Genomic DNA, 18021 nt, shown 5'->3' with positions numbered 1-18021 from the left:
ACAACGGAAACAAAACGGGGTTCACGCGACGGCGCGCAGGGCCGCCGCGAGGCTTAGCCTCGACGCCAGACGGCGGCGGCGCGGGCGGCGCCACCTTCCCCCTCCCTCACCAACTGACCAACGACGCCAATGACGCGACGCGAGGAAGAGAGAATTCCGTTCGGCGAAGGTTTCTTCCTTCTCTCCGGAAATGCGACTTGTATGTACAAAGGGAACGTGTTCAGACGCACGTTCCGGAAAGTAACTTGAAAGAGGGGAACGGAATATTCCGTCGAACGAGTCTTCTTTCTCCCACCCCTCCACCACGATGAGAATTGCTTCATTTTTACGTGGGATTGGGTCATTCAATCGAGCGACGTGATTCGACTCGTTAAAATCGAGGGATCCTCACGGACGTTTTATAACGTCGTCGAAGCGACTTAACGACGTTTATCAACGAAGTAGGTTACCTCGTCGCTCGATCGCGGACACTTCCGGTGCGGGTTCGAGGCTAGGACGCGCACGACGCGCATGAACGGAAGTGCGACTCGCGTAGTCGTGCGATTCGAACCTCGGAATTTCGCCAAATTTCACGGGCTCGTATGGCTACTCCGCAACCGAAATGAAGAGTTTTGTGGAAGGGACGTCTCTCTCGAATTATTTCGAGATAAATCATTCGAGGAGATTCGCGGAATTGCAAGCCGCACGGAAATGGAATGTTTAAATAAACGCGATACGCACATCTCGTGTCATGCTATCAATACTTGAGCTACACTCATTTGTTTAGAAAGATTTATCAACCGTCATTTTAAAAAATGTTTATATACAGATATATGCAGGTCGACGTGATTTTCACAAACATTGCGTATATTGTTGCACATGAGAGTCGTGTGTTTTTTGAAAGCTGAATTATAACGCGCGCGCGCGGCGATAATTATATTGCATCGACCAGAGAAATAATCTTTGTGTTTATTCGCGATAAGAAAAACGGGCGTGAGATTTATCTCGCCGCGTTCGTCGGTGTCGAAAGTCAAGCTCGTTGAAATTACGTCGCGATCCCCTTTTCGAGAAATCTCACCAAAACGTTTCCTCATATTATCTATAGATAACATAAATTTTCTAAAGTCGCGCGCGCGTTTCTGCGGCAGCGCGAGAATCTTTGCAAGTCTGGATCGTGCGTTCTCTCTCGCGCGAGATAATCGTTCGTTGCGGCATATACTAGAAAACGGATCGAGATCCTAGGCCGTAATTCGGAAATTGTGTACGTGCGCAAGGTGGACGTCGAGCGGCCGAGAGGAATATCCATTATATCCAGAAACGAGATCCGCGATCCGCCAGCAGGAGCTGCGCGCACGGGCGCGGCCAGCGCCACCTACTGAAAACAAAAATGGTGGCGAGCAGCACGATGCCCTATCCCTGCCCCGCTTTAATGGCACGCCAAATGTCTGCGTTCTCTAGGCTTCCTTCTACCATGTATTCCCCTCCGACCGATGTATCTGATTTCGCTGTGAATAGAGGAAATCGCATTACGGTAGTAGGCTCTGTTACGCGTGCGAAATAAGCGGGGCCGCGTATAACCAAAACATAAGGTGAAAAGCAAAACTGTTGGCGGAGATATTTAGCCGAATTATAACCGCACCAGCTCCCGATACGACGTGTCACTCGCCTTATATAATGAAATTAGCCGCGCACGTTCCCGCATGCCAGTTCCACGCCCGTAATATGCGTCGTCCGCCGATGGAAACGCGTGAATCTCCCCGTAGCACCGAGGCAGCCCAGCTCGGGGAAGCCTTCTCCCCGTGGTTTGCTATCGGGAACATGCACGTTTTTCCTTTTCCATCCCCGGTAGATCGCATCGATTCTCTTGATTCTCGGTGTAACACGCGTTTCCGTTACTTTCGTTACGGTCCGTAATGCTTTTCAATTATTTTCTCTGATGGGTTTGCACATTTTGGGAAGGAGAACTTGTGTGTTACGTTGCTAAAACTTTTATATTTGTTACTGTATATATTCGGTGTCTTGGGAAATCGGCTACTTTTGGTTCGTCCGAGCTTTCGCAAGCTGAAAAACTTATCTTTGCACGTTAGCGAAAACTTGTATAGATTCTTGTCAGTAGTTTTATATAAATAGAGTTGCTTTGTGTTATCTAAATCCAAAATCTTGTTGTTTCATTCATTGCTTGTGCATTGTTACAGATTGTCAGGCTTCTCATAGACGGGTAATGTCTGATAGAGCAAACACGATGAAGTTGGAAGCTGAGATGGCTGCACCCTTGCATCTTCAGAGACTGGAACGCAGCCTGAATGTACAGCCTTTCTTAAAGCAGATCAACAATCTCTTTCAAGAACAAGCTAGGTACTGATATATTTATCATTTGTTAAATATATCCTCTTACTATACTAATTTATAATACATTAATAATATATATTAAATTAATACTATACGTAGTAATACAAATATTGTATTTTTTCAGTGAGGATGACAAGTCTGTCTCGTCGGAATCTTCTGATGGCTCAGATGCTTATCTCGATAGTGTACCCACTCGAAAAGAAGGTTGATATAAATTACCAATTTTGATTTCATTTAAATAATCTATTTAATATTTTCTTATAATATATATGATTTTTTTTTAGAAGCGAGAATCAATAAGCTAAGGCTGTACAATATGTCTAGTGTAGGAGAAGAAAGACGTTGGTTGCAAGATATTCTTTTAAGCGATTCCTCTGACAGTTCTGCATCGGGTTCTGATACAGATAGCCAAATCACGGAAGAAGATTTTCAAGAGATGCTTAAGTTTCATATATTACGGAAAAAATATCAAGGTCGTTTTTATCAGAAACCAGAAGTAAGGACTATTAGTTCAAACATGTTTGGCAATGCAAATGTTTAAAAATTTAGGATATTATAAAATATTGTTATTTTCAGAATATACAATATCAATATTATAGTGCGGGTTTATTATCGAATTATGACAGATTTTTGGAGCATCAAAAGTTAATTGTGGGAAATAAAAAGAAGAAAGAAAAAAAGCCAGATAAAAAGATCATGAAGATTAAGAAAGAAAAAATTAATCGCCACTCTACATCCGAGGAATATCGTGTATGTACCAAATTATTTGTTACACATTTATATTGACACTTATGTTCTATATTTTCTTTTTATAAAAATGCTATATTTTAGAAAGGAAAATATCCGGAGGGAGAATGGGATAAATCGATTCCTAGGGAGGAAGAATTAGACGAAGCTGAATTAGAAGCTATAATGCGTCATCAACCTCGAGGTAGAGGGAGGAAAAAACATAATAACAAGAGTGTTGAAGTGATGACGATGAGAAGAAGAAAAATATGGGTAATGATGTCTAAAAAGGAACTAGGAAAAGTACAAAGGGCCAAAACCAATAATCATAAAGAAATGCTAATAAGTTGTAAGAAAGTAGCGCAGCATTGTATGAAATATTGGAGGCAGAAAGCCATGCAAGTGAGTATAAATTAATACTTGAGTTATGTACTTGACTTATAGATCATATATTTTATTTATCTCTATCTGTACGATTCAGTCACAGAAAAATATGAAAGAAACTATCTGGCGGGCAAAACGCTTGACAAGAGAAATGCAGTCTTATTGGAAGCGTTATGATCGAGTCGAACGGGAAACTAGAAGAAGATTAGAAAAAGAAGCTGAAGAACAACGTAAAATGGATGTAGAACTTATTGAAGTAAGAATATATTAGATTATATAAAAGAATGTGTTTTTAACTTCTATTTTTTTCAAATTTTTATATTGTTGTATATTCTTCTTTCAGGCAAAACGTCAGCAAAGAAAATTAAATTTCCTTATCACTCAAACAGAATTGTATGCTCATTTCATGTCACGAAAAATAGATAAAGCATCAGCAGAAGAACAGTTGAGAATCCTAAATCAGTTAGATGAAGAAAAGAATCCTAGACTTATTGGTATCGACGATTATGATAGGTAGTTGAATTAAATATATAATTTTATTTACGTATGTCCTAAAATTAATTACTTGAATGGTTGTTGTACGTGATAAATTAAAGCCAATCTTATATTTTAATTGTAAAAGCATATATTTACTGTATAGTGATATTATGAAACAAAAAGCAAAGAGAAATGCTACTGAAGCATTTAACAATGAAAAGGCCAGGACCAAGCAATTTGATACAGTTGCTGCATCTCAAGAGTTACGTCTCAGTGATACACCTGAGAACCTGGAACACCCGCAACCTGCAATTTTCAAGGGCAATCTGAAAGGTTATCAATTAAAAGGAATGAATTGGTTGGCAAACTTGTATGATCAGGTTTGTAACTACATATACACTATGGGCCAATTCCTTTTAGTGACACAAGTCGACACAAACATAGTTTTATCCTTCTTGGCATTCAATGAATAACAAAGACAGAACGACACTTGTGTCGACTTGTGTCACTAAAAGGAAATGACCTTATGTTAATAGGGGCCGGTATCACAGTCCCCGATTAACGTGATCCTCCGATTAAACTCACTCTTCGTCTCTTTTTAGAGGGACAGTTAGAAAGAGATGCAGAGTGAGTTTAATCGGAGGATCACGTTAATCGGAGACTGTGATACCGGCCCTAGGATTATAAAATATCTTTGTTACATAAATATAATATTCTAAATTTGTCAATCGTTGCAGGGTATTAGTGGAATACTGGCTGATGAGATGGGTCTGGGAAAAACTGTACAATCCATAGCATTTTTATGTCACGTTGCCGAGAGATATTGTAAGCATCTGTTGCATTTAAACTTGATTCTTACAATTTAATATTTTTTATGCATTGTTGAAGCTGTTGCAAGGAATAACTTGACAATGAATGTATAATTGGCAATTAATTTTAGCTGTTTGGGGACCATTCTTAATTATATCACCAGCTTCTACGTTACATAACTGGCAGCAGGAAATGGCGAGATTTGTACCAGTATTCAAAGTAGTTCCGTACTGGGGTAGTCCTCAAGAACGCAAGATACTCAGACAATTTTGGGATACTAAAGATTTGCACACAAAGGAAGCTTCTTTCCATGTAGTGATAACAAGTTATCAATTAGTAATTACCGATTATAAATATTTTAATAGAATAAAATGGCAGTATATGATCTTGGATGAAGCACAAGCTATAAAAAGCACAAGCAGGTATGTTTTTGTTATTATATAACAGTTGTGTGTATATATAACAGTTATTATATAACAGTTGTAATATATACATATATAGCTCTTTCTAATTTATATATTTTAATTATTTCAACAGTATGAGATGGAAATTGTTATTGGGGTTTAGTTGTCGTAATAGATTATTGCTCAGTGGTACTCCTATACAAAATAGTATGGCAGAATTATGGGCGTTATTACATTTTATTATGCCTACATTGTTCGATTCGCATGATGAATTTAACGAGTGGTTCTCCAAAGATATCGAAAGCCACGCAGAGAATAAAACGGGAATAGACGAAAGTGAGTAACTTTATATTAAACTATAGTATTAAATAGGAAATGATTACATATATTATTAATTGTAACATGTTTTAAATTTTTTGCTACAGAACACTTATCGAGGCTTCATATGATCTTGAAACCTTTCATGTTACGAAGAATAAAAAAGGATGTGGAAAATGAATTATCCGATAAGATTGAAGTGATGGTATATTGTCCGCTCACGACTCGTCAAAAGCTGCTTTATTCAGGTATCTTGAATAATAATATTGGATTAGATGTTTAAAGCATTTGGTACATTTATCTTGCTTCTAGCGTTGAAGAAAAAAATTCGGATAGAGGATTTGCTGCATTATACAGTGGGCGGAGGAGACACTGCGACGAACGATAAAAATTTTACTTCCAATCTAATGAATCTAGTCATGCAGTTCCGGAAGGTACTATTATTTATGTATTTCTATTAAAATTCCTATTTATGATCTTTGTAAATCAATAAAAACATAATTCATTTATTTTAGCTATTAAAGTTTATCATAGTTTCGATAAGTATATTAAAAATGAATATCTTAAATCCGTATCCAGTTTTTAAATACGAATGTAATATATTAATTACAGGTCTGCAATCACCCAGAACTCTTTGAACGTAGGGATGCTAAATCACCGCTTTTTATGAATACAGAATTTTATAATATGCCTGCTTTGCTGTACAATGAAGGACTTTTGCATCTGGCATTACCATCCAAAGATCATCTGTTGTATAATAGGTTGTTTATATTTGCCGCAGAATATATTCACCGTGCTCTTCATTGCAACGAAGATTTGTGTGAAAATACATTTTCATTTAGTAGATTTATCAATTTATCTCCGATGGAAATAAATAAAATGTTCATCGCTGGTACTTTATTCAGGTATGTAAATATCGAGTTTGTTAAAAGAATCATTATCTACATATATTGTCTTATTTTAGTTCCAATCTTTTAATAAATAATTAAAATCTATTATATTTATAGATTATGTCTGATAACATTCATGGAGAGAAGATTAAGAATGGTACAATACTGGGAAAATTGGCACGTCGATAATAAATCGAGAACACCTACAAATCAGATGTTTTGTTTGCCCAGAAAATTTGACGCTTCGTCAACAACGTTGCAAGATATATTTTTTACCAGCAAGATAATCGAGGGTGAGGCTTTCTACACACATACCAGTCATACGATACATTCGATTCCGGAAACTGTCGCCCATAGAATACTACGCAGCAGTAAAAAAGCTAATCAGTTATTAAAGGTAAATACATTTTACATTACATAATATACATGCACATAGATGCCAAAAGTTTGTAAAATATGATGTAATATGTCTTAATATTTAGTTACAAAGGATATTACCTACTGGTAAAATGGAACAAACGGAAGACTCAAAATTGGCTCTGCTTCCTGAACATCCTCATCATCCGCGGCAGCCTATAATACGATATTGCCAACAAACAACGATTCCTGCCTTTGTTTGCGATAAGAATCCCAAGGTATACATTAATACAATTTTGTCTAGTGCAACAATGAAATAATTCAGAAACGAGGAACAATGTATTTAATCTGTATTTTATGATTGCAGGTTCAAGCTAATCCGCGAAAATTATATGTCAGTAATAGTTCTGCAGCATGTGCCTGGAAGAGACACGAAGAATGTGGTGGTGCGTTTGGTCAAAGATTACTTTGGCTCGGTTGCGAACGAGCACTTTCTGAAGAAAAGTCGGGCATTCGTGCCGGCCAAACAATGTCAACGTTTTGCTATCAGCCGCTGGGTGGATTATCCGCGTGTGCCCCTGTCAATGGATGGTCACATATCATTGTACCAGGTACATTTAAGATTATATATTATTATATTAATCAAATAATATATGATTATGTCAATTAATAAATTTAAAATTAAATTTAAAATTAAATTTAAAATTAAATTATTTTAGATAAACAAACGTTAGTGACAGACGCTGGGAAACTTTCTGTACTGGACAGTCTTTTACGGCGTCTAAAAGAACAAGGTCATAGGGTACTGATTTATTCTCAAATGACAAAAATGATCGATTTGCTAGAGGTATGTTTTACCTACCTACCTGCCTGCTGCATTCGGAAACAGATAATTGTTTTATTATGAGAATTTATTTCTTGTAGGAATATATGTATCACAGAAAACACACATTTATGAGATTGGACGGTTCGTCAAAAATCTCAGATCGTCGTGACATGGTGGCAGATTTTCAAAAAAGGTAATTACTTTCTTTTATAATTTATTGTAATGATTTTTCGCAATTCTTTACTGCTATGCAATATCATTTAAGAATTTGATAAAGAACTTGAATTTTCTTTTAATATAAATGCAGATTGTGTGAAATTTTAATCGTTTAGGATCAGCGTCAGTTGTTTATTAAAAAATACGTTACTTATAATAGTTGCGCCATGCTGATTAGAATATCTTCCTATAGCAGTACACAGTTGCATACTTAAAGCGTGAGCCTGAGATCGCATGTCCTGTTGGTTCAGCCGCGCATAACTAACACGCGAATTAATTGCCGAATCGTTCCCATCTTGCAGACAGCTGCAGGTTTTCGAACGCGCGACAATAACAAAACCGAAGCTCTATTGTTAAGAAGCGTGCACTGGTTATTATAATTTCTATTCTCAAGTATCAAATCTTCGAACAATCATATTTTTATATCGACAGATTGAGCGACAGACAAAATATTAGACTAACTTTTCTTTCGTGTAGTTTGTGTTAATTTCTTATTCAAAATACTTATTTATATCTACATCTCTCTCATATTTTTATTCTTATACGCTTGAAAATAGATTTTAAAAAATGAAAAAGGGAGGCAAAAAGAATAAAAGAATACGATTTAAACCGTTGAAATCTCGTGATCGTATACTCATATCGAGGAGAATTTTATTCTGGAAATCTTTTAAAGACATCTCGAATTAATTTACATACAAAACGACCGATGTCTTCATTCCTCGACTTGGTTGAATGTGTGGGATTGTTTCATGTTTTAGAGCGGACATATTCGTTTTTCTGCTCAGTACTAGAGCTGGCGGTCTGGGAATCAACCTCACCGCAGCAGACACGGTTAGTAATTCTATCCTTGCTTTATATGTATTTAATTATTCGTCACTTCGATTTTCAGTTTCTATTCTCTCTAATTATATCCGAACATAAGTTTATGAGGCATAGATTTCTGTCAAAATTGATATATGCAATTGATATTGCTCTTACGAATGTTGTGCCTGCTGTAAATGATAAAATATATTTTCGATATACAATGAAAGAAAGAGGCATATAAAAATGTCTACATTGCAGAATACCGTATACTCCTTCCGTGCACAAAGATATCGCGAGATTGTCAATAACGTCCAATCTTCATCGATTTAACAAATCTGCTATTCCTTTCGCGACGTTACATGCATGATTCAATATACATTTTCTACAATAGTATATTGCAACGAATTATAGAAGTTGTGACTGCACACGATTGCACATTATAGACTGTCTATAAATTTATCTTAAAGATAAATGTCTAAAATTAGAGCGTGTATATAATACTGTGCGATTATATATTAGTTCAAGAAATTTTTTAAATTATTTATAACTTATATTTATCTCCTATATATTGATTATATTACAGTTTAATTTTGCATTGTAACATTTAAAATAATTTGATATTGTATATAAGAAAGAAGTGCATAAATTTATTTTATGTAGAAAAAGTATTGCCATAATCCGCGTTATTTCGCGCACCAATAATTATGTATTGCGGTTTTTTATGGATGCTACAACTGCAATTGGTGCCTATTTGCAGGTGATATTTTATGATAGTGATTGGAATCCTACTGTAGACCAACAAGCTATGGATCGCGCCCACAGACTGGGGCAGACCAAGCAAGTCACGGTCTACCGATTAATATGTAAAGGAACCATCGAAGAACGAATTTTGCAGAGAGCGCGCGAAAAGAGCGAGGTTTGTTTTATAAATCACTGTGCTTAGATGCTAAAGTTAAGTAAAGAAAATGTGCAGAGAGAGAGAGAGAGAGATTGTTTTTATTGTAGATTCAACGTATGGTCATAAGCGGCGGAAATTTCAAGCCCGATACTTTGAAACCCAAAGAAGTCGTGTCGTTGCTACTGGACGATGAGGAAATCGAAGCGAAATGTAAGTATCTTAGCACTTTACTTTATATTATTTTTATTTGCTAAATGTAATTTTGTCAAATTGAAATCGGTGTGGAATTAATCGAAGAACACACATGGCGCTATATTTTCTCCTTAAAAAATTCATTGAAATTAAAATTTGTGATGAATTAAGATCTGTATCTAAAAAATTATGACTCGTTGAAAAGTTATTGGATAGTCGAGTTTTTATACGTCACTATTGACCGTTCTATCGTATCCGCACGGCAGGATGCGCGTGTATACACAAACGCGTCGAAAATGAGCCGAGGGGCGAGACGAGGGCGGTCGAGGTGGCCGCGATTACATTATGCTCGTTAGCTTATGCTAATGGCCTAATAAGGAATAATAATAAGAAACGGAGTAACGAACGCCGCCGCGTCCTCCGCCTATAGTACAAGCCCGTACGTTCGTATATTTTAGACAGTCAACGAAGCGAGGAGAGAAAGCAGCAACGAGTGGAGGAGGTTCGCCTCGAGTCGAACCTACAGCACAAGGAGAGGGACCGGAAGAGGAAGTTAACCGCGCTTCCGGTCAAGGTGAGCCCGGCGCCCTTATACACCGCTATTGGTCGCGTCGCAAAGATTCTTTTTAAGACTCTTTTTCGTCATTTTCTCTAACCACCACTTTTTTCCTTCCTCTTATTTCCTCTTATTTCTTGTTTCCGTAATACTTATATTAACGGTTTACAGCCGAATTCACTGGTTGATTATTTTATTCAATTAATTAGTACCACTTGTCAAACTCATAATTGTTCGATAAATCATTTGCAAATATTTAATCCACAATGTGGATCGAATTAAAATGTGTTAATTACACATTTACACTTAATTAAAATTAGAATTAATTCGAGTATCTTCCATTCGTTTCGACTGTATTTTTCATTACAATCTCTATTTTTCAGAACGATGCGAAGAAACCGTGTCAGGCGGATGCTAATGGCGACAGAAACAACGATACCGTTTACGTTAATCTTAATGAGCCTAAACCGGCTACTAATCCGATTCAGTCACAGCACCAGAACAATCACCATCAACAACAGTTAGAAAATATAGACAATTATAGTACACCGACCAGCCCGGCCAAGTCAGAAGTACGTTTCGAACAAGATTATAACATTAAAAACTTTATTTTTATCAACATGTTATTTTTATATATTTCATATTTTTTGCATATTAATAATTATTACTTATTAATTAGTTTCAAACTGAACGTTTTAAAAACAAAATTAATTTGAAAAGCCATCGTCTGGTAACAAATACATTTTGAAAGCGTTCTTTTGTTTTGTCACTATCTATATGCAATAGTGTTACATAATCCTTATGATACTGATACCTTGATACTTCAATTTTTCCTTGCAGGATGAAACGAGTAACGAGGGACTCGTGGTCGATGTGGACGGTCCGGTGGCGGTTTCCGGTCCCGATCCTCATGGACAGCCCAGAAGCAGTCTTCACCAGTTTGGGGAATCCCCATCTAAGATCGCCCGACTCGGACATCATTTCACCTTCGGCGTGGGTGCAAACGCGCGAATGCGACAATCCGTACGCGGCGCAAGCAAACGCGGCCGACCGCGAGGTTCTCGTAGGGGTGGACCCATTGGTGGTAAAGGAAGAGGACTGCTTTTGATGCATCCGTCGTCAAAGGTTTCGAACATGGCCAGCGAACCGTCATCGACAGCGATGTCACCGATCGACGGAGGTGGATGTTCGAACGAAGTGTTGCGGCACTGTGAGTACTTGTACTTTTTGAGTAATCGCGCTATACTTTCATTATATTTATCAGTAAAAATTTAGAAATAGATATCAATAAATATTGCGTAAATAATAAGATTTGGCATCCGCCAAAAATTAATTTCAACGCGATAAATACCCATTTTTTAATTATGAATATGATTTACGATTTATCGTTTGAGATAATAATGATTCTGATGCTTATTAATGTTTCTGTTTTAATTATCTACGCGAGTGTGGCAGTTTAAGTTGTAGGTATAAATATTTAACAAATATGATTATAATCCTTTTTATCAGCTGCTCGCCTTTGTTCATAATTTTATCGAGGCCGATTATATATCAGGCGGAAATGTTTATAATAGGAAAAAAGGAAAATGTTCATATAATTAACATCACTCTAAATGTCTAAATTAATACCGTAACAATGTTGACGCGAAACGAAAGCTCGCGAGAAAGATGACTTTTTTCGCGAACGCGACCCCGTCAATCGATACCATTAATCCCGGCTGGCTTTTTCGTAAGTCGGAGGTTCTCGCCCCCGCTCCTCTTTTACACCCTCGATGCTATCTTTCGCCCTGGCACTTGCCCGGGTTCTCAGGGGACTTTGTGGTTCGCGAGAAGAACGCCCATGGGTCCATCGCGACCCCATCGTCGACCGATGTTGAAATTCCCTCGCGAGCACATGTGCACCCACGAGTATCGAGGGGGTAACAGTTGGCGCTCCTCCACGGGGCACCCTTAGAGACATTCGCCTCCCCCTCTTTTCTCGTGACTCATTCTGCGACTCGTTTTGTAAACGACGAATTCGGGGCTTAGTCCTATGGGGAAAGCTTAGCTGAAACATTTGTTGCGCGACGCAAGTGCATTGTGAGACAAGGGTGTTCTAGAAATCTGCCAGTCATCGGAAATACGTAACGATTTTGAACAGTTCAAATAATACGAATGATATATAAAATTCCAATTTATTAATAAGATTTAAAAAGTATTTAAAATTTCTTTATATTATAATAACAATGTTATTGTTTCAACATTGTTAAAAACAATAGACACGTAAAATCTTCATTTTATACATACCAAGATTGTCATTGCATCACAAGCAATAGGATTTTTCTCAAATAGTCTGCTTTTAATGAAATAATTAATTCTCTCATATAAAGCAATATCTGAGACTATAGAAACGTGGAACAAGCGTCGTTATGTGCTCATCATTCTCGCGCTAATTAGAGAGAGAAAGAGATATGGTGCGTATGTCCGATAAGACGACCTCACGCAACGCCACGTGGACTGTGGACACGCAATGAACATCACACACGTAAATGCATGCGTGCGTACGTGCGTGCGCGCGAGCGAGCGAGTGTTAACACATTCCGTCTCGTGCTACGTGACATACGAAAGGAAAGGGGTCGGTCTCTCTCACTTGTCGTCGACTGGAAGACGAGGCGGACAATAGCAGGTGCGGAGCGAAGGCGACAGCTGCGATCGATGTTCTTCTTAGGTTTTTGGAACTCGCGTACTCTCTCTTTCTCTCTCTTTCGTTTTTTTGTTTTTTTTTTCTTTTTGTCTTCATCATCGTCATTCTCTTCGTCTTCTTCTTCTTCGTCACCGCCTTTTTTACGCGTCTTTTCTGTTCCTGCTTCGTCCTTTTTTCCATTAGTTATCTCCTTATCGAGATGTAGCGCGCTCTTGATCCAGCTGTCAATGTTCCGAGCTCTCACCGGCATGCGTCCAGCATTATTCTCACTGATTATAAGTTATATCCCGCTTATTTTAACCGATAAACACATACACACACTCAGATGGCTGTGATTAATAGGGGCAAGTTTTGAACGAGGAAAGTAAAATACGCGATCAAGTTAATATCAACTTAATCGCCCTTTTAAGAGATACATTATCGAGGGCTCTAAACTTTAGAGATAACATTGCAAATTATATTTATTATATAAAATCTATATTTTGCATAAAACGTGAAAGATTACAGTCAGATTAATTCAACGCTGAACACAATTCAACAACTCTTTCGAGTATCGTTTTTTAATATAATGACCTATATCTATATACTAATTTATTTATACATTGAAGCATAGGAATTGTGTGATATTTATTAAGAGTTTTCAGTTTTTTGATCGATTACCATTCAATTTGTCAACATCTATTACGACTTTCAAATGCAACTGTAATACATTTCAGTTGCATAATCCCGACATCTAATTTCCCTTGACGTTTCGCGAAGTCAAATAAAAAAAAGGGTATAGGGTCTATATAGGGTAGGGAGAATTACACGGACCCTGTAAGGGGTTGAATGTTGTCGATTCGTGCCGTGCCTTACCGTACCTTACTGTGTCATCTCGTCCGTCGACTCCGCATCTTCTCGAATATCATATTTTCGTATCGCCACGCAGGCAGTATTTTCGAATGATTATATTTTCCTATTCTGCCTACAATTAGCTTGCAGTTACAATTATTAAAATCGAAATCTGTAATGCTTACTTTAAGTATAAAATTGTTTTTGCGTCAGGATTTATAGATTTGATTAAACAACTCGGTGAATCTTCGCTTTAAATATCAAAACTAAACACGGGAAGAAAAAATGAATTGCATAGTTTGAACGTTTTATCCTAGATATTATAAAATAAATGTCCGCGGGGTGCATATAATTAGCAGTTCCACTTAACTGAATTTAATGTGTGGGAAGTGGTCTTTTAAGATCGTATAATCCCATTAAATAATGCGATTATCCCGATTTTCAATCTCAAGCTTTTTCTTTAAGCATTCTAAACTTATCAGACACGACCAAGTAGGAGATAAAACATATGGCGGTGAAGATGGTCTTCTCGCACGAGTGAGATAATGGTACCATAATGCGGCAGAATAGGATGAGGAAAAGCTATAGGTATAGCAAGCTGGACACTCCGACATTCCGACATTCCGTGGATATTTCCATTCTCTCTATCTCGAAAGTTTTACCTTTGCGCCCAGCGAGCTCTGTCTCGTGTGTTTGCACATTAAATACAAAGTTATAATATAGTTTACAATTTAATTTGGCCATAATACAAGTTATAAATTAATTCATGGAAATACCTATTGAACCTGGACGTCAGATAGCGAGTTTCATTACGGTACAGACATGTAATAGCTAATTTTATGAACCTGTTTAATGCAAGGACACCAGTCGGACATTCTTTATCGAGGATTGTGGTTTATTTTATAGCTTGATAATTGTAAAGAATAATACTTTAAGCAATAACTTTTATTTGTAGTTGTATACAAAATACAACGCAATGTTACGTACTATTTCCGTATTTGATGATCAAAATGTCGGAATATCCCGACTTATTTATACGCGACATTCAACGATTGTCATGTTAGATTCTCGCGAAGCGAGATTTTATCCTCTTCAATGCGAATCACGCGTGGAATTTTCAGGGCGCATTATCGCATCGCTAGCGAGTGCGAGAGTTGACGGCTTCACGAAGACAGACGCGCATTTTCGCGTTTTCCACCTCTCGTCCATTTCGTTAAGTATCCTCTTAGACGTAGTGGCTGAAGAGGAGCCGCTCCTCGAGCGATTGGGTACGTGCCGCGGAATGCCGACGAGGCGACGGCGACGGGATATAGACGAAAAGGCCAAAATACGAGATATCCACGTTCGAGATGAGTACTGATTTTCATGCGTCGCGTCTCACTGGAAAAACTTGCCCGAATCGTTTCTTCTCGAGAACTCGAACGTTTCTTGACTCGAGAGAAGCACGGAACGGGATCTTTCGTAGGTCGTTTTCCAAGCGTTTGTTACGTGGGTATTTTAACGCGCTGTGTCGAAGAACGTAACAATGACATTCTCTCACGATGCTCAAATAACGTGTATTTGAGCATCGTATTCCGCGTGCTTATTCAAAAATTGTAGGAACTCGAGTGTTGGATATGCCTATTTTGTGTTTCTAAGAAATATACTCTTCGTCTGTCGTGGGAATTTTCTTCTCGAATCTGTTTCCTCGCGGGAATATTTGTTAATTGTGCAAGATATGTTGTACAAGCGTATATAATTGATATTTTTTCCCATGGTATTTAACTCACGAGTGATAATTTGGGCGTTTCGTTCCTCTGCTAACTGGTTAACACCTCATAGTCCGCGAGTCTTGAACGTGTCCTCTCTCTCATCTTTGGCCACATTACCAGGATAACCGGTGAATAACCGATTAACTGGTTGAACCAGTCAACGTTAAACTCATGTAACGTGCGGTGTTCGTGCATCTGCTTGGGTTAATCATGAACATTACAATTACATCTACTTCGACGTCTAATTACTGTAATTACTACAATTAACGTCTGTTCTCGTTATCTCAATAAATCCCGGATCGCGCATCTCGTATAAACATGAGTGATATATAATTTGAAATTAATGAATTCGATTTTGACTGCGTCTAAAAGATCGAACCTTTAATAAAGGTCGCACACGCATGCAGATACATACAACATACACATGTACTTTTATTGTCATATTTTACAAAACAGTAAACAGTATTTTATCGAACTACATCGGCACAAGAAGCTATTGCCGCAAAGGCAGAATTTTCAGCAAAATCTGGAACGAAGGGGCGTACTTTTTTATGTCTTAGGGACCCCGGCGACTTCCGATCCTGCGGACGGAGATGGTCCCAGCACGGTGGGTCCACTGGGTCCAGTGGGCACTTTGATACCTCTATCGGGACGCAGTAGTATTGCGGGGATTCGTCGTGGGCCTGGTAGACCACGATTACGGCCGACTGGGCCCGGGCATCAAGGCTATCGCACCCCCGCTGGTCATCATCATGGCAAGAAGATCCAGCGGCCGCTGCCAGTACCTATTAGATCTCATCAAACGGTCGCGGGTGTCAGCAGCGGTCAGCAGAAAGCATCGTCGTCGTCGTCGCAGAAGCGTTCCGGCACTTCGATGACCGGCACGTCGTCGTCGTCGTCGTCTTCGTCTTCAGTCACGACTGCAGTCCCGAATTCAGCGCCACCGTTATCTTCGTCATCAACGTCGTCGTCATCCTCGATGTTGGCGGAATCGCGACCTTTCGGATTTTACACGCAGCAACAGCCACGCGCAGGATCATCGTAGTTTCGCGAAGGAAGAACAGTGATTTGGCTTCAAGCAGTTCCTGGTGAGACAACGCTCATGATGATGTCGGTGAGATATCTCTGCGTTTTCTCTTTTCGTCAGGTACCGAAATTTCTGCAACCGGATTATCCGCGATAATCGATCAGCGGTTCAATATAGGACAGTGAAAACACATTTTCAGACTTGATTAAAATGTCGCATATATTTATTGTGTCTCGTGAGAGTTCAACTTTCGCCAGTGATGTTTCCGTACGCGTGACTCGAGCGTGTAATTCTGATGAACGTTAGATCCCTCGTTCTCGCCCCCCTTCTCTCATCCTAAATTATAAGTATAAGCGAAATAAGGCAGCAATTGACAATATTTAGGCGCTGTTATAGTTACGATTATGTTGCACAATTATATTTATTTAGTTACGGCGTAAGAAATACGGCGGGACTCATCGTCGAACGTTAGAAAATACAATTGTCGACGTCAGTTAGGTACTTAATTCGATGCTTGCCTTCGAATCCTCCGGATTCGTTTCCTCGGTTATACAGCAATTTGAATCGTGCTCTTCGTTTAAACGCGCAAGAACGAAAGAATTCTTGTGGGACACTTGATCCGCTGCGGGAGTGAAAGGGGTCGATTTCTGTTATTAATCAGTCGATCCGCTTCTAACGTACGTGGTACAAGTGTAGCTCTCGTTTTTAACTCTAAGTGTACAATTAGATAATCGACGCGACGTGTCGTCGCGCGCACGTCGGCGCCGAATTTCTGACGACGATCATCGACAGATCAGATCTCCGGCGAATACGTCGACGAAGAACTTGTTCGGAAGAAGGGGACGAGAAGGTATTTGGAATTTGCCTCCTCCGTCTTCTCTATCGATCGCTCTCTCGGCGTCTTTGTACATTGTTCATTAACGATAGCATTATTCCGTCACTAGACTCGGCTAGCCGATATTTTTTATGCATGTTACGAGATGTCGTTAGGCCAATTCAATTTGTAAAAGAATAGTATTTATATTAGCAATAAACAGATAAAAATTCCACCATCACGAATGTCTCGCAAATTTTATTGCGGATTTTATACGCAAAAAAGACACTCTCTCTACTTTCTCGCATTTCCTTCCACCGCGACGAATGTTGTAATGGACTTTTTAATCGATTTTTTCACAATAAAAATTCGATTAAGTGCTCTTTAATATTTTCTTTTGAGTATTTTAATAACTCAGCTTTTTGAATTAAAAAAATAACAGTAAAGTTTACATTTATAATTTAATTGAAAATTGAATTCTTCATTCTTTCCGTGGATAAGAAAATGTAAATGTAAACGTGGAATACAAAATTGAATGATATATAATATCTATCTGTTCTCTTGTGTTTCTGTTACTTTCGTTTCTCGAGAAACATGCAAACGATCGTCGAAACGGTCGAGTGCGGTAGGAGGATGCGAGGATTCTGTACGATAATGACTGATCAACGAAGCGACGGCGCGGCATCCGAAAGCTGGAAGTGCCGGTTAATGGTGCGAGTATGCAGCTGT

General features: G+C 38.5%; 1 protein-coding gene across 3 annotated transcripts; it reads left to right on the top strand.

Moving 5' to 3' along the window:
• The first annotated feature begins 1372 nt into the window (after positions 1 to 1372).
• LOC112452983 (putative DNA helicase Ino80) lies at positions 1373 to 17533 on the top strand. Of its 3 annotated transcripts, none has more exons than XM_025013476.1 (27): positions 1373 to 1510; positions 2175 to 2334; positions 2453 to 2532; positions 2613 to 2824; positions 2905 to 3078; positions 3160 to 3456; positions 3536 to 3694; positions 3782 to 3951; positions 4079 to 4295; positions 4653 to 4740; positions 4856 to 5147; positions 5263 to 5465; positions 5555 to 5695; positions 5760 to 5881; positions 6060 to 6352; positions 6455 to 6734; positions 6820 to 6972; positions 7062 to 7305; positions 7414 to 7541; positions 7619 to 7713; positions 8495 to 8567; positions 9298 to 9456; positions 9546 to 9648; positions 10089 to 10204; positions 10570 to 10758; positions 11027 to 11396; positions 16012 to 17533. In XM_025013476.1, the coding sequence occupies exons 2-27, from the start codon at positions 2201 to 2203 to the stop codon at positions 16494 to 16496; spliced, it is 4977 nt and encodes a 1658-aa protein (XP_024869244.1). In that variant the 5' UTR covers positions 1373 to 1510; positions 2175 to 2200; the 3' UTR covers positions 16497 to 17533. The 3 variants fall into 3 exon arrangements, with proteins under 3 accessions (XP_024869244.1, XP_024869243.1, XP_024869245.1); XM_025013475.1 differs by having other exon boundaries at positions 1373 to 1568; XM_025013477.1 differs by lacking the exon at positions 1373 to 1510 and adding an exon at positions 1646 to 1824.
• The last annotated feature ends 488 nt before the right edge of the window (positions 17534 to 18021 follow it).

This window comes from Temnothorax curvispinosus, unplaced genomic scaffold, assembly GCF_003070985.1.
Source record: "Temnothorax curvispinosus isolate PA1 unplaced genomic scaffold, ASM307098v1 QBEX01003901.1, whole genome shotgun sequence".
NCBI classification, from domain to species: domain Eukaryota; kingdom Metazoa; phylum Arthropoda; class Insecta; order Hymenoptera; family Formicidae; genus Temnothorax; species Temnothorax curvispinosus.
The sequence above is the reverse complement of the archived record's forward strand: the minus strand, read 5'-3'. Positions and strand labels throughout refer to the sequence as shown.